Source organism: Camponotus floridanus, unplaced genomic scaffold, assembly GCF_003227725.1.
Source record: "Camponotus floridanus strain SB8 unplaced genomic scaffold, Cflo_v7.5 scaffold3, whole genome shotgun sequence".
NCBI lineage: Eukaryota > Metazoa > Arthropoda > Insecta > Hymenoptera > Formicidae > Camponotus > Camponotus floridanus.
The window spans coordinates 5028799-5051423 of record NW_020229436.1 but is presented as its reverse complement, the minus strand read 5'-3'; the positions used below and the strand labels follow the sequence as shown (position 1 = coordinate 5051423).

The 22625-nt window shown below is 32.9% G+C and overlaps 1 protein-coding gene across 1 annotated transcript in view; it reads left to right on the top strand.

The window, feature by feature from the left end:
* The window catches only part of LOC105254371 (alkaline phosphatase), a 213365-nt gene extending 191201 nt beyond the window's left edge, over positions 1 to 22164 (top strand). Inside the window, exons 8-9 of the mRNA XM_025409998.1 lie at positions 13224 to 13345; positions 20950 to 22164. Of these exons, the coding sequence (XP_025265783.1) occupies positions 13224 to 13345; positions 20950 to 21372 (545 nt within the window). The 3' untranslated portion in view covers positions 21373 to 22164. The remainder of the gene's footprint in view (positions 1 to 13223; positions 13346 to 20949) is intronic.
* The last annotated feature ends 461 nt before the right edge of the window (positions 22165 to 22625 follow it).

Sequence of the window (22625 nt, the reverse complement as noted above, 5' to 3'; positions counted from 1 at the left end):
AAGTTCAAAAGGAAGGTTTCAGTAAAAAGATAAAGGGAGGAAAAAAAGAAAAAGTGAAAAAAATATGCGAACGATTCACACAGCGCTCGTAACGGCTTTTATTGCTTGCCGTTCATTAAATCGGGTTACTTTGCTCACGCGAGTGAATTGAATGAAGCAATTAAAATACGCGCCGATTCGAGATATAATTTATTTGCCGGGGAGTTCTGTAAAGTTATGCTCCCGCTCTTCGAGGCCACCTTCGCGCCCATTAAGAATTTAATTGCGTTTACGCCACGTTGAGACTGGCCGATATCGATGCGAGCTGCTTTAGAGCTCTTAACTCATGATCTTTGCGCTGCATGGGGTTAAGCGTCGCTTAATTAGCAAATTATTTACACTATTCATGCATAAAATACGTACCGTATGTGGGTGCATGTTGTAGTTTCACACGTATATTATTAACAGAGAACAGTGCTTGGGAGCAGATCTTTGTTGATAAAATAACAAGAAATTGTTCATCTTCCAAGGACTGTCTTTTTTTGTATGAAAACTGTCAGATGTCGAGTCGAAATAATTTGCTTAAGAAACGAGAATGATATGATTTTCTCCCTCTTTTAAAGGAATCTTTTCATTAACGAGAAAATGTACTTTCCATTAAAATTCTCTAAAATATTTAAAATGATATAGAAAAACGCTAGTTATTTTCAAGAAACGTGCTTGTTTCTTATTGAAACAGCATTTAATGTAAATCTATTTGCTCCAGAAAAAAATATGCAAGTTTAAAATAAATAAGTCAAAGTTAAAATTGTGGATTATGAACACTTTGAAATAAAATAACGGGAAAATACATGCTGTTAGAAATGCAATTGACGTTGCGAGCAGTCCAATTGCATTCTTTGTTGCCGCAATTACTTGGCTGATGTAAATCACTATGCCGGAATAATTTGGATTATTCTCCGAGTAATTAACTCGTTCTTTGCAAGAAACCATTCGTAGAGAGGCTGTTGAGCCATACTTGCCAACTTTTTCAGCTTATTGACATTTATGAGTCTATGTAAAACAACAAGAACTCTTGACTTAATTATTCTATGGATGAACTGTAGAGCGCAAAAAACCTTTCTGTAAAAAATTCTCAATGACTTTCACATATTTACATATTATAGACTTACTGTAAGATTTTTTTTCCGATAAGAGATTTAATTATTAAAAAAGTTACAATTCATAATTTCAACTTCTTATTCGCGAATCTATTTTTTTAATCTTTGAAAAACTATAGAAGATTTTAATTCATCAAATTATGAAAGAAGTATCTAAACAAAAATTATTATATGTCGATTAATAAATGTATACAATTATGTATTTTAATAAGAATTTATTGATCGACAAATGATATTTTTTGTTTAGATATTTGTATCATAATTTGATGAATTAAAATTTTCTTATTAAAATACATAATTGTATTTCAATAAGAATTTATTAATCGACAAATTATATTTTTTGTTTAGATATTTGTTTCATAATTTGATGAATTAAAATCTTGTACATTTTCATGTGTCGCTTGTTTTTAAATTAGCACGCGATGAGAGACACACTTAATTGCAATACATATTTGAATTTTAGGCTCAACTGGATAAAAACTTTATCAGGGATTCCACTTTTGCATGTTCTAGGATTTGCGCGAGTATTCGAAGCGAATTTCTAATGTTATGACGCTTTTAAGCGTGCCTTTTAGCAGACGGTTCTGTTTTTGTTCACAAGAGAGTTTCGAGGAGTTTTACCTCACGGAGCGAAACGTTTAGAGATTTTATCTCGTTCACCCTGATATCTTCACGTGCGAGGCTACACGGCAGTATAGTGCTTCCCCGTCGTGTTTTGCCGCAGTATGCAAAGCAAGTTCTTCCGCGTTCTCCGGCGGGACTATAATCGCGATCGTTAATAAAGCAAGGGATATCTCGCTTCAAGCGTTTCTCTTTAGAATTGTTTTCTCTTTGGAGCAATATACCCATAATTGATAAGCACGAGGGCAAAATTGAATTATTCGCGTGAACCGTCTTATTTATGCATAAGGACGTGCAGAAAAGTTTATATTATACAGTAATTGCGAAAATAGAGCTGTGAGAAAAGATTCAAGACGCTCTCCGGCTCCATTAAAGATCATATTTTACTAACGAGAATAATGTGAAAAGTCCATCTTTTTCTTTTGTAACTGCTTCTTGAGATTGCGAAGAAACCTTCGCTTGAATTTTTTGCATATCGACATAAAAAACAAAATTGGTTTTGCATTGAAATTACCTGTCGTATGTTCCCGGCATCACAATTACAGATATCCTGGCAATAAGCACGACCGAAAATTGAATCGCGCGTCATCCATCCGTAGATAATGTTTTCCGTCGTTGCAAAAAACAAAGCGTTTCCACAAAATTATGCAAGACTGTTGCTGGGTACGGTGCGGTGCGTGTGCTCATAACCGTCGGAATAAAATCGCTTTTTACAACGGTCGCATGGCGACTGTAAAGAGATTCGTGCGATTAGAGTTTTCGCTATTTTCGACAATATCCAGCGGCTCCATTACGCCTGGACAAATTCCTATAAAAGTGGTTACTTTTAAAGGCCAATTTTCTGCACGCAATGAGCAACATTCCGATCTACAATTTCAACAATTTCGCCAAATAATTGGGACGTCCCTCGTGTCATCGGAATGGCGAACATGTTCGTTCTCTTGATAAATTCAGCAATTTTATCATCAACAGGAAAGGAAAAATATTTAGAAACAAAAAATATTATCGTATTTTTGTTTGATCGCAAATTCACTGAAAATTGATAAGCTTGAAAAAATAACGCTGAAATGTTTTCACTTCGTTTGATTATATGTTTGTAACATGTACGTAACATTAAAAATATCGCGCATAAAAGCTCCTTTAATATTAATTTTAAAATTAATTTAAATAATTAAACTCTATATACATATATATTGATGCTTTAATATACACATTAAATTTATGCGAGGATTTTATATCTAATTAATCGCAAAAGTATCTGACAAAAAATATTTGATTAGTCAAATTAATTTTTCTCTTTATTAAAAAAGGTTTTAAATAAGTTTAAAAGTATTGTCTGTAATAAAAAAATATAGCCTTGTAATTATTCGATATTGTAATTATCGAATTTATAATCACATCGTCGCGAAGAGGATTGATTTCCATCGATTTATCCATCCTTATGCATCCGTACAGAGAATCTACGAAACGAAGTCCGACCAGGGAAAGAAAGATCTCTTTCAGTATCTCTCAATTTAATTTACTTACAAATCTTCTTGGAATCCGGGGAAAAGTTGCGCAGGATTTAATCCTACATTTTGCATGAAGTCACAAAATTAGATCTGAAATCAGTAATTGTGTTAACAATCAAACAAGTTAAGTTGCGATTTCGAAATTTTAAGGGGGCAAATAAAATAAAATGCGATCGTCTAACGAATAAAAATGCGAATATATCGGTTTTGCAAAAAATTTCTAAAAAAGTCCATAGAAAGAAATGTTTCAACTACGAGATATTCTGTACTGTTTGTAATTGTTCTCTCTCTCTCTCTCTCTCTTTCTCTTTCTTCTTTTACATGTGTAACATTTCAAACTAAAAAATAATTAATTTATATAATCTCTATTCGACTTTTTATTTTAAAAAGTTACAGTCTAAGCTTAAATGATTGATGTGACGATTCGACACATTTTTTTTCTCATATATTTTTATAGAATCCGTCAGGTATATAAAAAATGCGCCATGCTCTGACCATTCTCTGTATGAAAACTTTAAAACAAATGTCGTGTCGTATTTTACGACGTACCTTTATCTAACTTTTTATTTGAATACAATAACATTATCTATTTTTTATGTATATGCAAATATCATTTATAATTTTTTTCAATATTTTTCACGTTCTTTCTCTTGATTTTACTGAATGTAGAAAATACTACTGTTCTAATTGAGTAAAAATAAAACTCCGAATACATTGGTTGCAATTCAAGTAAGTAATCAGACAGAGGTGTTAGACGGAAGAGTAACCGATGTGTCCAACATATTCCGAAACAGGAAATAAACGCGAGTTCTTGGAGACTTGCAAAACTCGCCTGCAGCTCGTTCGTGTTCGGAGAGATGGTTAAACTTGTTTATATAGGACAGCAAGTGGAGTAAGAAAATTTTTAGTTACTCGCTCTTCATTCCCGCAAGCGAAGCAGTTTTCATTCAAATGCCTGTTGTGTACCGAAATTATTTGTAGTTCTCGTTATATTAATTTACCCGAAGGAAATAATGTGAGAGAATTTATGTATATTTCTTATAAGATTGTAAGATTAACGTTTATATTCGCATAAGCATCTCTTTTTTAGACTAAAATATTACAAAGAGCGTTTATAATTTGTTACATGAATTGTATGTGTGTGTGTGTGTGATTGCTTGCATATTAACTCTTTATGTTTGCAAAATTAATTAAAAGAAATAAAATTAAATAAAATTAAAAGAATTAAAATTTTATATATATTTAATAGGATATATTATATAATATACATATTTTTTTTCTATTCGTCTTTCCTTTTTTCTATTCGTCTTTCCGTTTTTTATTTAACTTCATTTTCTTTAATTTAATTTAATTTAATTCAAGATCATCTTTAAAAAAAGTATAAACTTGAGAGAGATGTCTCGAATGCGGTTTGAATGGACACAATCATCCGACGTTCAACGAAAGCAACGCCGCTTGCGTATGTATCATTATTATTTAATTTTTTATTTCCATTTTTTAATTATTTTTTAGAGAGATTTTTATAAGTTTTATAATTATGTTTTATTAAGATTCTCTAATAATACATAATTATCTCATTTGATTTGTTTAAAATTAATGATCAAATAATTTTAAAATTCTAATGTACATCTTTCTAACGTTTTTTTTTAATTATAATAAAATAATTTCAATTTTATTCTAATATTATATATTTTAATATCTGGAGAAAATCTCTTTCACACTGAAACATATTATTGTCAAGATCATCTTTAGAAAAAGTATAAACTTGAGAGAGATGTCTCGAATGCGGTTTGAATGAACACAATCATCCGACGTTCAACAAAAGCAACGCCGCTTGCGTATGTATCACCGGTTTTAGAGTCCTATATAGAAAAAATGACCATAGGGTGATGCATTTCTTCCTGCTGGCGGACCCCATAGAATATCTCGGAAAGAGATTTATGGACCCAATACTCACACATCGATCAATTAAGCTTAAACACAACTTTTCAAAATGAAAAAGCGCCGATGTGGGAATTATACATATCTCTAATACAAATTTAATTTATAATATGTAAAGAGAGTGAAAAAATTGCATATAATATAGGATATCTCGCATCTAAAGCTATTTCTTTTAATCTTTCCAGCGATGTAAAATCCGTGCATTCGCATTAATGATTCATAGTGTGATGTTTGATGAATAATTTCTGCGTGATTTTTGAACGAAGCTTGTAATCCTTCTGCTCTTTAATCCGGATGTTTGAACACATGTTGCATATATTTATGTAAAGATCTTCGTAACTGCGACCTATGTATTGCAGCTGGTGTGCCATTAAAAGTAGTCTCATTAAAAACTGAATAAGAATCATAAAACACGAAAATATCATAAAAAAACAAAAATTATTATTGAGTCCCTTATAGTTATTTTTATGATAAAATCTTTTGATAAAATTATATTGAGTTAAATTAAGCTGAATTAAGTTCTCTTGGTCACATATGAAGATAAACAAAATAAAAAAATAAATATTAAGAATAATAAATAATAAATCTTTTACGCATGAAAAGATGATGTGATGCGCAAGATTTCTCGAAAACGCGATATTTTTAAAATCTCTTGATAAAAATTAATGTAAAACTAGTTGCATTCTTGTTAACTGCTTTCACATCTGGATAAAAGATTTTGTATTCCATTCTATTATTTTATGCGAGATGAAAATAGAAGAATGTAAAAAAATAAGATAAAAAGGGACTACATGAAAATGTTTTTCCATTTTTTCAGTCTCGTTAAAAAATCACAGAGTATAAAAAACATTGAAGTGGACATGCAAACGTGCAATTTGCGCGAATACGCAAGCAACGGTTGAAGTAATTTCTTCGCAAAGCTTTTCGCGAAGCTCTTGGCAAAATAGTTAACGTCTTAATGTTTTCACGAAGGGCCTTGCGACGTAAACGAACGTATAATGTATAACATAAAGAGACATTTGGCGAGTTTATTTACTGCTTCGCTGTGCAGTCATTGAAATTCGCGAGTACGAACGCAAAAGGAACACGAAAGACAACACCAGCAGCGTCAGCTGCGCTTGGTTAACGATCTTAAAACAACATTTGACTGATTATAACTGTGTACTCAGCACGGGTAATTATAAGACCTTTAATATACTCTTTACCATATGTACGATAATATTATTAATCAAAATGAAAATGTGTGTACTTGTATCTAAAATTTAATTATTACGGAATTATAGACAAGAGAGATGTTAAAAACAAAAATAATAGAAAATAATGCAAAGCTAATTCCATTGTTAAAAATCTCTGGACTAGTTTATTATCATTTTTTCATGTGAAATCGAGCTCTCGTATTTTTATCGTTAAAAATATTGATTTTTAAATGTGATCCAAACATCCGTCTTTCGCATTTGTTAATGATGCGAGTCTTTTCATAATGTTAACATTTGTGTGATCGTGAATTCATTACGTTTAGAAAAATCTTGCGCAAACGAATCGACGAACAGATTCACTCGAGAGTAAAGATGAAAACTGCACCGCGATTAATTCGCTAAGAGCTTGCTTGCCACCTCGAGCGGAAGAGCGCTTCTTCCTTATGCCAATCGGCATTGACTGCTGGTATTCCATGGAGAAGTTGGTCAGAGCGAAGAGCAACGGCCGGCAATCCGGGGAGTGCGTTTATCTTTATCGCGACAATTTATCACCATAAATTCAAAAGGGTGCGAGAAAGTAGCGTGACCTTTTTTGCGAGAACGGGGTAACGCGCGTTGCTCTAAATGGCACGGAATTCAGTTAAGCGAATCGTGAACTTCTTGGAATACCTCGAATTAGTCGCCTGGCACGTCAGGCCCACATCGACACGCAGGACATTGAACATTATACAGGGTGAGTCATTTTAATCAATACACTCGAATATCTCGAAAACAGCACTCTTCAGAAAAAAATGTTTCAAACAAAAATTGTAGGGTGTGAAGGGGGACATAAGATGGTAGCATTGGTTTGACCTTGGAAAGTCATTTGAAGGTCACATAAAAGTCACCTTCAATTTCTTAAATTGAACCCACTATTTTTCATTACATATTCTTGTAGCTTATCTCGAGAGCTTTCTAAAACACTACAGACAAATGTTTTTTCATTAAGTACTTTTTGAGTTATAAGGCTTCAAAGTTTGCAGTACTTCGATATAAAATGCAAAATATCTCGTAAAATATTTAGTTTTCGGTAGTCTTACCCTAATACTTTTATGCACAGGATAATGAGACAAAACTATTGGTACAAAGAAAACGCATGATTGTTTATAACAAAAAGTGCATTGCAAATTACACATTTTTTATTATAAACAATCATACGTTTTCTTTGCACCAATAGTTTTGTCTCATTATCCTGTGCATAAAAGTATTAGGGTAAGACTACCGAAAACTAAATATTTTACGAGATATTTTGCATTTTATATCGAAGTACTGCAAACTTTGAAGCCTTATAACTCAAAAAGTATTTAATGAAAAAACATTTGTCTGTAGTGTTTTGGAAAGCTCTCGAGATAAGCTACAAGAATATGTAATGAAAAATAGTGGGTTCAATTTAAGAAATTGAAGGTGACTTTTATGTGACCTTCAAATGACTTTCCAAGGTCAAACCAATGCTACCATCTTATGTCCCCCTTCACACCCTACAATTTTTGTTTGAAACATTTCTTTCTGAAGAGTGCTGTTTTCGAGATATTCGAGTGTATTGATTAAAATGACTCACCCTGTATATCGCGTTGCTCGACGCGCGATACGATCGGCATGCGATGTTTGCTGAACTAGATCAACTGGGAATTTGAATAGCATGTCAGAATTTACAAAAATTTCAGCAGTATTCATTTAGAAAGATATTTTTATTTTCATGAAGGAAAATACCTCGAAAGAGTGATTAGAATTTAAAATTATTTGTTATTAAAGTATGAAGATTATTATTAAGCTAAATCTCTTCGTGCTTGGGTTTGTGTTTCTTGATTATAAATTTTCAAAAAAATCCTCCAATACTTGACTGAAATATTTCTGAAAAATTACATTTGGAGAAATGGATCAAAATAAAAAATGACTGGTAAGGTAAAATAAAAAATGATTAGAATTTAAAATTATTTATTATTAAAGTATGAAGATTATTATTAAGTTAAATCTCTCCTTTCTTGGATTTGTATTTTTTGATTATAAATTTTCAAAAAATCGTCCGATAATTGCCCGAAATATTTCTGAAAAATTACATTTGGAGAAATGGATCAAAGTAAAAAATGATTGCTAAGATAAATTAAAAAATGATTAGAATTTAAAATTATTTATTACTAAAGTATGAAGATTATTATTAAGCTAAATCTCTTCTCGCTTGAGTTTGTGTTTCTTGATTATAAATTTTCAAAAAATCTTCCAATAATTGCCCGAAATATTTCTGAAAAATTACATTTGGAGAAATGGATCAAAGTAAAAAATGATTGCTAAGATAAAATAAAAAATGATTAGAATTTAAAATTATTTATTATTAAAGTATGAAGATTATTATTAAGTTAAATCTCTCCTTTCTTGGATTTGTATTTTTTGATTATAAATTTTCAAAAAATCGTCCGATAATTGCCCGAAATATTTCTGAAAAATTACATTTGGAGAAATGGATCAAAGTAAAAAATGATTGCTAAGGTAAAATAAAAAATGATTAGAATTTAAAATTATTTATTACTAAAGTATGAAGATTATTATTAAGCTAAATCTCTTCTCGCTTGAGTTTGTGTTTCTTGATTATAAATTTTCAAAAAATCCTCCAATAATTGCCCGAAATTTCTGAAAAATTACATTTGGAGAAATGGATCAAAGTAAAAAATGATTGGTAAGATAAAATAAAAAATGATTAGAATTTAAAATTATTTATTACTAAAGTATGAAGATTATTATTAAGCTAAATCTCTTCTCGCTTGGGTTTGTGTTTCTTGATTATAAATTTTCAAAAAATTTTCCAATAATTGCCTGAAATATTTCTGAAAAATTACATTTGGAGAAATGGATCAAAGTAAAAAATAACTGGCAAGGTAAAATAAAAAATGATTAGAATTTAAAATTATTTGTTATTAAAGTATGAAGATTATTATTAAGCTAAATCTCTCCTCGCTTGGGTTTGTGTTTCTTGATTATAAATTTTCAAAAAATCCTCCAATAATTGCCCGAAATTTCTGAAAAATTACATTTGGAGAAATGGATCAAAGTAAAAAATGATTGGTAAGATAAAATAAAAAATGATTAGAATTTAAAATTATTTATTACTAAAGTATGAAGATTATTATTAAGCTAAATCTCTTCTCGCTTGGGTTTGTGTTTCTTGATTATAAATTTTCAAAAAATTTTCCAATAATTGCCTGAAATATTTCTGAAAAATTACATTTGGAGAAATGGATCAAAGTAAAAAATAACTGGCAAGGTAAAATAAAAAATGATTAGAATTTAAAATTATTTGTTATTAAAGTATGAAGATTATTATTAAGCTTAATCTCTCCTCGCTTGGGTTTGTGTTTCTTGATTATAAATTTTCAAAAAATCGTCCGACAATTGCCCGAAATATTTCTGAAAAATTGTTACATTTGGAGAAATGGATCAAAGAAAAAAAATGACCGATATAATGTTCACCCTTTAATTTAGCAGAAAAATTACGGAATATCTTATGATCGAAACTAATCGAATCGGGACATCGCGGGAATATTTTAGGAGGTCCGTCGTTGGTATTCGCGAAATGTTCGTAAATCAGCTCGGTTATGTCCTGTCGGATCTATCGTGCCAGGATGACGGGGAAGGTTCGAGGCACGCCACGCGGCAGAGAGGCCCGACCTATTAACTCAGAAATATATAAGATCACGGAAGCATATCGCGGAGGGAGTTGCGGAAAGTTATGCGATAGCGGCCGCTCACGAAGGTGTATACGGCCTCCGAGAGTGAAGTTAAATTACACGATGGATCCTCGACTTTTACGTCGGCGAAGGGGGTGGCCGAGGGGGAGGGGGAGGAAGAGAGGGCTATGAGAATTCTTTTATGTGCGAATTATATGAGACTCGGCGATATCGCCGCCGGTTGGCTTCTACGTGATCACATGGATAGAGATTCCTATCGGGCTCCTCGATTTCTCGTAACGTTCGTTACAGACATTTTTATAAATGCAAACTGCTCGGATACGATGCATTTATTTCTTCGCTTCGAGATGACAAAGGGCGACTCGCAATTTATAGACGCTTATTAATTCGATACCATTATTGTTTACTGGCAATACTCTCTTATTTATACAAGCTACATGAGAGATTTATTATTATTTAAACATTAATTAATTTAATTGAAATAAAATAATTCAATTCAAACGACTATTCTTATTTTAATTAAATATTTATGTACAATTACGAAATACAGTTTTTACGACAGACTCTCCTTCACCAGATTTATCATCACACGTTTTATATCTCTAGAGCCTCACTTATTGGATTATACTGGATCGAATATTATTATACACAAATATACGGTCTCCCTTTTTTCGTGTTGAATATTATGCCATAACACTGTTATTATCGCGCAATTTAGCTCGTATGGGTCGTCGTCTCTCGAGCTTGAATTTGCTTTTTGGAATAGCCTCTGCGATGCTTCAAGGCATTAATTAATACTTAATGGCACAATATCGCCGCATAATCGGCTCAGTTATATTGCATAAGGCATTACCGTAACAGCGTGGCCTAAAACCGCGACTTAATATCGCTAGACGTAGGTGATAGACCGCGATGCATTTCTTCATTGATGAGAGGATCATTCTCGATTGCTCGCCGCATGCTTGACAAGAGCGCATTTCACAGCCGTCGTCCTTAGCTTTATATCACGTAACCTTATGTAACACGAAGCGCGTTATTCATGGCGTTATCAAGTACCAAGAGTACTTGTCATGTAAACGAACGGAGTAAAGAATATTCTTCATCGAACAGGATCTTTGTCTGCTATTTTTGCTAAACGGTTAAGTGAAGCCTTGGGTCTTGAGCTTCCTTTCGAGTTTGATTAAAGATTTTTTTGAGCTATTGCAAATCGCTCGAATAATTTGCTCGTTTTCTTCTCAACTAGAAGAAGCCATTCTCTATGTGTTTTGTTTATGCTATAAATTATAGCTTTCTCTCTATTTAAAATTGATAGAAGCAACGTATTCATTAATTAATAAATAAAACAGGCGAATATAATTAAATTATTGCGATAATTTAACTTCATCAAACTTGCATAAATAAATAGGATTGATTTTGCAAAAACGTAATGCCAATAGGTGTAGCTCATTTCTATCAATCACCGTCAAAATTCAAGCATCCGATTCTACATTCGCCAAGAGCTACAAGTGCTTGCCGCCTGCTGGCTCTTTGAGATTATGTGAGACTTATTTGTATCGACGAAATCGGTTGGCACACCTCGAAATCACGCTTACACGTACACACTCACTTATCCCGGTCCCGAGTTTACCTTACTAGGTCTCTAGAAGTAGATTGCAGGATATTACTTTCCGACTTCGTGATCCTATGTCTGCCCCTTCCAGTTCAGCCAGTGTAATTCGCGAGTTTTAGGTCCGAAAGGAATGCAAAGCTTCATTTCGCTCCGGACGCGCTGTCAGGACGGCCTAAAATAGCGGCGCATTTCGCTATCCTGACGCCGGCATTAGATGTCAGGTTGGACGTTACAGATGGGCAATTAAAGTGTTACAACTTGCCCTCCGTGAAGTGCTTAGCACTGACGGAATGCGTCGGTGTTTACTGTAACGAGGGGGCATCCTTTCTTTTCACGCATAATTCAAGTCTTATCAGCGAGCTACTTGAGTTAGATCGATAAGAAAAGTATTTAAGCTTCTTATTGATTAAAAGAATAATGGTAATTTCCGAGAGCCATTTTTATCTTTAAAAATTAGAAATTATTAGATTCCTATTGGGTCTTGAAGACAAATTCCATCCAAATGTTCTTATTTCTGATGTATATTTTTTAAATATCGTCGGCAATAAATTATTTTGTTTAGAGTCTGTATACACTTAACAAATAGATTGACAGACCATTATGAATAATTTCCTTGGTTCCTTCGCAGACTTCTCGCGTTATTTCTGGTTACGAAGATACCAAGCAGCACGCGAAAGCACGGTAGATGTATCCGCATCAGTCAGGAGTCATGACGTGCGCCAGCAACAAGCGTGCAATTACTCGAAGAAACAAGGAGGTGTTTCGGTCTATCGGGCGTAAAATACGAGGGCGGGTTTAAAGGGAAGCGGCAGCGACCGTCCCCCGATTAGAGTGAAACGCCGCGCAAATAAACGGTTGAATTATACATTGTTAAGCGACGGACAGACCTGAAACGGTGTTGGCGGTGGTGGTCTATTTTTTGAAGGTGGCTCTCTTACGGAGAGGAAGAACGAGCACCTTTTGAATAAAACATATCCACCGGCGGGCATGTCCCGGAGTCTCCCGACTCATCCCTTTGCCTCATACAGACTCTCTCCGCATCTTCTTCCCTCTCCGCTTTCTCTTTTCTTTCATCCTGACAGTCTGCGGACGTTAAAAACGTCCGTCCGCTTTCGGACCACGTCACGTAGGAGGATAGGATCCATGCATTGGCGATAATGAGGTAAAGGCGATGCGGGAAACTTCTCTAACGAAGTTTCTCTAAGCGAGAAAGCCAAGTGTCACAGTCGCAAAGAGATCATCGTGTCAAATACTTGATTTTCTTTTTGAGAAAAATTCAAACTATCTCAAATGTGGAATTTAATCGAATCAATAAATTCCTTGTTTAATCTAATATACATTTGATATTTGTAGATCGATAAATCAAATCTCGATTGATAAATTTAGACTCGCCACTCTCTTGGATCAACCGTTGATTTGTCGAAACAATTCATCGCTGACAATAAAATGATAACCCGATTAATTTCTTTTCTCTTTTTTCCCCTCAGGCTCTGACAGCAAGTTGTCGGACGTTGACGGACAGCCCTACACAACGTTGTTGTACAGCAACGGTCCGGGTTATACGGATCCGCGGACTATCCTGCGGGAGGCTGGGAAGGATTCCATTCAGGTAAGGGAGGCCCATTCTCATTTCCGTACGCGCGGAAGGAAGGTAGTACGCCGGTGTTTATTGGATCGGGGAATGATCGAGTGGCGAAATCGAGGCCGCGCTCGAAAATCCATCACGTACTATCGCTGTACTGATCGTGAAATATTCCACCAAACACTTCCGACTGCCTCCACCCATCGATTTCCTCGAGGATCCTGAAATACCATGGTTAGACGGTGGAGACGCTGGAAATTTTTAATCTTCATCGTAAAATTAAAAGACAAAGTCTGCGTTGCGAGACATTTAAATTAATTTACAATGTGAATTTTATAAAAAATACACATATAATATAATGTGCAGAGATATACATACAATATTCTGTATTAAAATTCACATTGTGTGGAAGCTTCGAAACTTCTATTGAAATGATATAAATAATTTACATGATAATATATATAAAATAATTCCAAACAAAATTCACAAAGTTAATATTAATTAATTAATTATATATATTAAATCACTTGAAAGAGAAGGAATTGCGAGTATATACATATCGTGAACTTTATCGATAATTACTTTTTTGATAGAATTAATTTTGTAGTCTTTTAAATTTTTTCGAAAAAAGGTACAAAAGCGATGTTTTCAAATTAGAAAATTTGGAATAAAAAGGAATAATTTATAAAGAAAAATTGCAAGCAGGATATGAAATTTATACAAAAAAATTAATACATGTCATCTGGTTTATTTATTTTTATGTGTGGTGTGTGCTATATTTTATCTATAACTTATATACATATTTGTTACCTATATTTATGTATGTATCTGACAATTCTACCTGTACATTCCCGCAGTTATTGATTTAATCTCTTTCGCTGAAAATAGCTTTATGCGAATTTCTATTTATTCTTTCGATTGTACCATGTTATATCACGCGTACGTGTTCTCCGCAGAGATTTTCGTACAACGCGTATTTACATAAAAAGATTTGAATTTATATTAATCTGTAAACGAAAATAATTCACCGCGTATTTTAACAGCTATCCGCAATTTCTCGCATATAGTTTTATATTATTTAGTATTTACAATCTATCCGAGGGCAGAGATATCCGATATATTTACACTTCGGATATTCGACATCTGACTGAGTTACATCGCGAAACGCGAGGTACATCATTCTGTGCTTTTATTCATGCATCGCTTTACATTATCGCACAAAACACGTGTGTGTAATAATTTAGTCTCTGACATATGGATTCAAATAAATTTTACGTGCAAATCCTGCGCATTGTATATAATTATGGTATTTTAATTAAACTTAATATATAATACGCATATAAATATATGAAATTTACAAAATCTGTTAAAAAAACAAATTTTTTTTATAGAAAATTTTATTTTACAAATATTTAACATCGTAGAATAAATTGTACAGATAAAATACTAAATCTTATTTTTAAATTTAATTTAATAATTTAATTTAATTTAATAATTTAATTTAATAATTTTAATTGAAAGCTTTGTCAAGATATTTAATATTAAAAGTCGAAAAGTTACGAATATGACAATAGATTTTTATTTTATTAAAAAATGTTTATTATTATTATGATTTATTATTCATATTATTATTAATATATGTGACTAAACGTATCGTACATTTTCTGTACAATCGCATTTATTATCGTAAAGTTATTACAATATTCATGATATTAAAAATCCATCTCGTCGGGATCATATAGTAGCAATTGGCGCAATCTTCTCGGTTACAGTGCTCGAAATGCATTGAGAAAATTCGTTCTGAAGTTATAAGAATATCATCTGGCGGTGACTCTTGAGCATGATTTTATTCAATTTCTCGAAATGTCCCGTCAGAGTGAATCGTCATAAGCGGTAAGTGGTCGAGGAAGAAACTGATTAAAATCTGGATGGCTATTAGGACGATAAATTACGTTGACTACTTTCCTCACTCTTCGCTCACCAACGATCGTTACAGATTGCAAGTATAAAGCGCGGATATTTCATCACCTCATGTGAAATTGAAATGCAATAATCGTAATAGTTGGATATTGCGAAAATTCCGATACAGGATTATCTATTGTGATAGAAATGAAATGACTTGAATAAAATATCAAAGGCAGCTTAAATTAGGTTTGATTCAAATTTTACTGCAGCATTATTAAATAGTCACTTAAGTTAACTGCATTGTCCACATATGTATTTTAATTCAATGAAGCTTTTTTATAAAAGAAATATTTATTTCCATAAAAGAAATGTACATAAAAATAATATCACGTTCCAAATTATTTTATAAAATAACTATTTGACATTTTTTTTACAAAAGTTTGTTATAAAATTCTTTCATATTTTTTAAATCTCATTTATATATTTAAAAAAATAATATATTATAATATAATTAATTATATATTATAATTATATATTATATTATAATTATATATTATATCATAATTATACATTATATTATAATAATATAATATTATGTTATATAATAGTTATTAATAAATATACAAGAAGGCATTATTTTTATTTTTATGTTTAATCTAAGTTATTAATAAATATACAAGAAGGCATTATTTTTATTTTTATGTTTAATCTATTTAATTATAAAGAGAAATCAACAATCATGAAAAATGTTTTATTTGTCATTCAAAAATGCTATATAATTAGAATGACTGGAATAATTAGTAAATGTGTGATTAAAATTATACAGATCATACAATGGATAATTCATAAAGTCAGTTTTTAGGAATCATTTTACGTATATTTTTAGGAAATAATTGTCGCTATAAAATCTCTTGTTTTGTCAATGTACGATAACACGTTACGTTTGTTAAAATGTGTGCAATGCAAGAATCGAATGCACAGTTTGGACGAGAGAGATGCTTAAGATAATATCGTATAATACTGCCACGACAGTATCGTGCAGCTCTCGTCTGCGTTCGGTTGCATTTCTCCAAACTATTATGTAAAGGCAAATTCTCTCTCGCATAAATCGATATCTGGCGAAACAAGAAGCGGCCGTATTTTACATTGGGAGATTGCTTTCGTTTTACGAGAATGTGATTTACACGGTGAATGTCAGATATGCATTAAGCCCGTAAATCTGGATCTACGAAGTGGCATTAGTAGAGAATCTCATGACCATAATATGAAATAAACACGGTAAACGTGCAAGCGGCAATGATAAATAGCGACCTAATTTCCAATCAAAATTGTTTATCTCGAAAATATATATAGAATAATAGCTCAACCTCATCGTTTATTTCTGTAATCTTCATTTAAACGCATTGATAACAAAACATTGATTTGAAATAGCGATAAGAGAACATGCAAAACACAATCGTGATAATGATATTTGTGAGAGTTAATTCGAAATTTATTCTAAATTGAAAGAACCGAGGAAATTTTATCCAAGAAGCAAAATAATTGCAATTTAATATAAAAATAAATATTAAAATATAATTAGTATTAAATAAATGTAATTAATATTAATATTAATATTAAATAAATATAATATTAATTAATTATAATATTAATTTATATTATATTAATTATATTAATTATAATATTAAATATAATATCAATTAATATTAAATAAATATAATATTATTAAATAAATATAATAATATTAATAATTAATATTAAAATACGCGAGATACTTTCGAAGCTCAGTAGTTGGATTTTCGACTCGATATTTTCGCCGACAAAAAGGATTTCAAGACTTTGCAAAAGAGAACAAAATGACATCTGCGCTAATTTCGAGGCATCCTGCATAATAGTCACTATGTGCGATATAAATCAGAATATATTTAATTTATAAGAACATTCTACGATATTCCAACGCACATTTTATATGTACCGACATGATACAATAAAAAGCAGATAAAGCACGTTATTACCCACCTCGGTGATTTATGTCCGTAATTACACGCTAGGAGTTAATGCTTGAGATATCCAGGATGAATTAAATACTGTGCCGAGCTGATATCGAGCTATTTAGTAGACGTCGACTCTTCGCGTCCGTTCAAATTAATGAGAATGCAGCTTCAACTTCAATAATTCGCCGGTTCGCGATTTTTTCCTCGCTCGCACTACATGATGTATTACGTATCCTTGCATCTCCCTAAGTATAGTATAAATCAGATATTTTAAAACGGCTCTCTTCGCGTTCATTAGCGCAGACGAGAATTTTTGCCTTGTACAAAATGAGTGTTTTTCTTTTATTTTATCAACGTCCCAGCTTTATCTCGTAATGAAGACAAGAAACGTGGAATAAAGCAGAAATTTAAGAACTCGAAGAATGTTTTTTTAACATTTTTTTTCAAAAAATATAAGGAATTTTATATCATTATTATCACATCAAATGCAATTATTGATTTCAAAAATATAAATATAGGTTCTAAATTTCCTGCAAAACTAGCTCGCATGTCGATATATTTCCGCCCTCTTCTATATTGCAGATAAAATAAACATGTGTATAACGTTAAGTGGCCAATCCAATTTGCCGCAGCGTTAAATTCCTTGAATAAGTACAACGACTATCGTCATTATTGCTCTTATATCTGATTCTCAACGACTATCGTCATTATTGCTCTTATATCTGATTCTCTTGTTTGTTTCGCTATATGAGCGAGCATTTGGCTGTAGATTTTGTTGTCAGGAAATAAAGTTGCGCGAGGAACGTCTCGCTCCCCGCGGTATCTCGGGCTTTCGCGTTATCCGATAGAAACGGCGAGCTTACGAGGTACCACGATGGTAGATAACGTTCACCTCTTACGATATTTAACGCTTCTCTCCGACGGGGACTGTAATTCCTTAAGACGCCAGCTACGTCCTGTCCCGACTTAACCCGCCCAGTAAGGATGTTGCCTTACGCAATTATTGCCACTGGCAGGATTTTTCTCAGGGGGATGCGTGGCGGACGCGCCAGAAGGGCAGGAGGTTACAAGGACCCCGGCGGGATTTTTATTTGCTTATTTGGAACATGACTGTTTCGCCGTGTTTTAGTATTATTGCCTTACAACTATCTTGCGGAAAAGATTCTCTCGGAAAAGAGAGAGGATTCTTTTATTTTATTATTTGTGCTTTTTATACTTGTATCTTTACAAAGTACACTATAGATAGGTAACATATAATTTGACTTTACGCTATTATCTTGAAAATTCAACGAATGTAGCGCATCTCTTTGTATTTTCTTATCGAGAAATACCGAAGGATCTAGCGATACTCGTAGAATTTTAGAATTTCGATTAGTGAATATTTTTCTTAAAAACAATTTGCTTTCGACCTTAAATTTCGAAAAAATATACTTAACAAATATTAAATATTAAGAAATATTAACTAATGATATACTTCAATATTAAAATATCATTATTTAATATTATACTTAAATACTAAATATTATAAAATATTAAATATAATAAATCACAATCCATATTATTACTTTAATAGATAGAATAGGAACATTGATTATTGCATTAATATTATATATTATATTAATGCTTCTGTATTTTTTCCGTAAAGAAAAAAAGAAAAATATTGTATTTATTTTATTAATCATTTGACACAAAGATAAAGCTACATAATTCTGAAGCTTTCTTTTTTTGCGACGTCTATGGACGTTTATAAATCGGTTTCAAACTATACCTTTCTTCGACGAGAATTTTGCTCGCCAAAGAATATCTCGAATATTTGATGAGTTCGTAGAGGGAAAGTAAATAGGAAAAAGATAAAATATATTATCGCCACTAATTTTAACCATCTCTTCCTCATTCGTTGTCTCTCCTAAAGCATAGAGCTCGTCGTTCTCACCCTCATTGCGCAAAATCATTTCTTCCTTTCGGGTCGACCGCATGAAATACCTTAGCCTTTCATCTAATCGAAGTGAGATCGCGACAAAGGGTTCACGGTATCTCCGACGAAAAGGGAAATATTGTGAGAGAATTCTGCTACAGCAGCGCGTCTCATTTGACCCGCACAGCGGAACCGCAAGCTAAATAAAATGCGGAGAAGATCTGCAGTGGCGTAGTTGAAGTTCTCGGTGTTCTCTCTCACGAACCGGCTATTTTAATTTTATTCGCATTGTAATTTTATCCTTCTTTAATTCTAAACGTGCCATTTCCTTTAGAAGCGGTATAATTTTCAAGCAATACGCGTTTCGATGAAAAAGAAAACAGTATTTATTGACAGTCTTTATTTGTGCTTCTTACTTATAACGATTGCGTAAAAGAAATGCAAAAGGCAGTATAAATATAGTGAAAATATAAAATTGAATTAAATAATTTAATTCATCTAATTAGAATAAATAACTTAATTCAACAAACGATGATATAAGTATAAATTAGCGTCGATATCAGGCAAATTTTCTAAACTGGGAGACAGATATACTATTTTCAAATTAAGTTATCTATTGCATATTGTGTTGTAAATCATGAAGAAGCGAATTTTTTTTCAGCAAACAATTTTTAATTTCTATTTAAATACGGAATGTGCTTAAAAACTTCATCTCAAAAAATTCTCTTTACGGAAATGAATTTAAAAACCAGGTACTTAATCAAGGCTTTTCTCGTATGTTTCTTTTTTAAATTGCTAATCGCGTACAATGGCATATATAATCAAGGCTTTTCTCTCAAGTTTCTTTTTTAATTTGTTATATTTTAACTTTATTATTTAAATTTATTATTTAATTGCAATGGGACAATTTTTATTGATTTTTTAATATACGACTTTGATGTAGACACATTTTATTTTATTTTATTATATTATAAATTATAATTTTATTATAATTTTATTTTATTATAAATAAAAAAAGAAATATGTATGAAAAAAGCGTATATTGTTGTAATAGTTGTAAAAATCTGAATTGGTATTTTTATATGCGCAAATTATAGATGTATTTAAATTACGTATATTTCTGTGATAATTTCTCGCTGTAAAGATTAAAAAAAACTTGTTTCAATATAAAATGTAAAATACCATTAAGAACTGCTGTTTTATTGCCGTATGTTCTGTAGATATAACCGCAGTTATAAAGTCTCGATTCATTAAAAAATAATGCTCCACTACCCAGCAATCTACGGAACAGTTCTCTCGGGCGAAACGAAGAAACGGTCTTTAACACTCCTTTAAGATATTTAAAACAACATTTCTTTTCGCCGCAAATTATTGCGCGCATTGGGATATATACAGAGACGTGCTTAAATGTATGCTTTGACGAACGTTTTATCACTCTCATTAGAATAAAAATTCCAGAAATTCCACCCACATTTTTCTGCGATATTAATTAATACTTAATTAATTTTTTGCCGCATTGCCTTCATTTTTATGTAGAAAGGAATTGTAAATATAATTTTTCATCTCGCTTTCCCATTAAACTAAAAATGATTTGTTTTAATCGAGTAATTGATTGTCCAAGTAAAATTACTTTAAGTACGAATCAACAGTACTCTTATCAATCCTCGCGTGACGTCTATTACAGCCTATTCTTGCCTATTTTTAAACCGACGTCTTCCGCAAGCAAGAGAATAGATATACGCCCCGGAAACCCCGTGCAATCTCTCCCCCAGGTCTCGATTTAGGTACAATCGCACCTCACGACTATATAATTACAGACGGCGGGTGTGCCGAGGGCGTGGGCGACGCACGGCGGCGAAGATGTTCCGGTGTTCGCCATCGGGCCCCTAGCGAGCACCCTGTTCTCCGGCAGCGTCGACCAGAGCTACATCCCGCACGCGATCGCCTACGCCGCCTGCCTGGCCCATCACGCCAGCCGTTGCTCACGGGATCCTGCAGGCAGCAACGCCAGCGACACAATGAGCTCCGCGCCGATAAGCTGTCCCTCGGCGGAGCCCAACAGCGCGGCGATATCCAGCGACGTGATGAACGACCAGGCGCGAAATCAACCCCCGAAATCCGCCGGACCACGCTGTTCGCTGGCCGTCCCGTTGCTGCCGCTGCTACTGCCGCTGATGCTGATGACGATGACGTCCCCCGTTCTGCCGATTCTCCGGTGTCCCTTCGAAAGGACAAGTTAATGCGACCCACTTCCGCGTGTCCGAAACTGACGTCAGCGGTACACGACGTGTCGAGGAGCTACCTAAATACCTGGGCGCGGTAATAAACGGTCGATTGAGCGACCGCGGTGTAAATTTGACGGGACGGAACGACAACGAGAGTGGTCGTATCGAGAGCGAACCATGCGACATCGTCCCTCGCTGATGAACCGGATTAAACGGATCGTTTGCGCCGGCTACGATCAGAAAATCGAGTGTTGGTGCGCGCGATAGGATATAACGCATTTTCGGTAAGAAGAGACCTAGCCGAGATTCCTCGCGATGATCTTCTTGTCGTGAAGGGATGAAGGGAATGAAAGCGTATCTGGTATTCCTCGTAAAACTCGAGTCGATTTATAAATCGGATGTTGGGACGATTAGATCGATGTGCAATGTTGATGAGAACTAAAACGTCGTTGTGTATAATTTCTAAATTTTCTTGTGTATTTTTGTTTCTTTGTTGCGACTACTTGTATTATACTTCACGGAAGTTTAATTGATGCACGTTCTTGTCTGAGGTCACCTAAAGATTTTATAAATTTTCCGCTAATGGCTGAAGCTTCTCCAATGAACTGGAAGAGCTTTAATAAGGAGATTGGAAGCGGAGCTTTTTGCTCGCTTACTTTATTTCAAAGTTTAAGGGAATTTATATTTTTTGACATATTTTAATATTTTTATTTTCTATTGATTATATTAGTTGTGTTTGATAAGAAACATTTTCATCCCTTTATTTTTTCTAAAAAATATAATTCCTGTATAAGAAGGTTCATCATCAGTCAACTTTGTGAAATATTTCGAAATTATTGCTACCTTTTTTTTAATTATTTTTAATTATTATGAATTTTTGATTAATTTAAAAGCTAATATTTTTTCATAAAAATCAAGGTCCTGCTAAAGAGATAAAAAAATTTGATAGAAAATTCATTTGAAATTAACTACATCTTTTTTCCGAAAAATAATTGTATTATGAAATTTATGTTGAGAACGTTGAACTAGATTTTTATCAAATTAAACGATACAATGCTCTTGACACGATTGGCGTTCTTTGCTAAAAGAAATAAACTGATTTCGATCTACAAATAATAAGGACTCTGGAAATGAAAGATGGTTATCTCTTACCGTATATTTCTTTACCTATCTCTCGAGGGCCGAATTACGTAATTTTCGAAAAATATATCTCTCGCCTCGAAATGCGGTAGCATTTCTTACAACGAATCGAGTAATAACGCGGCCTC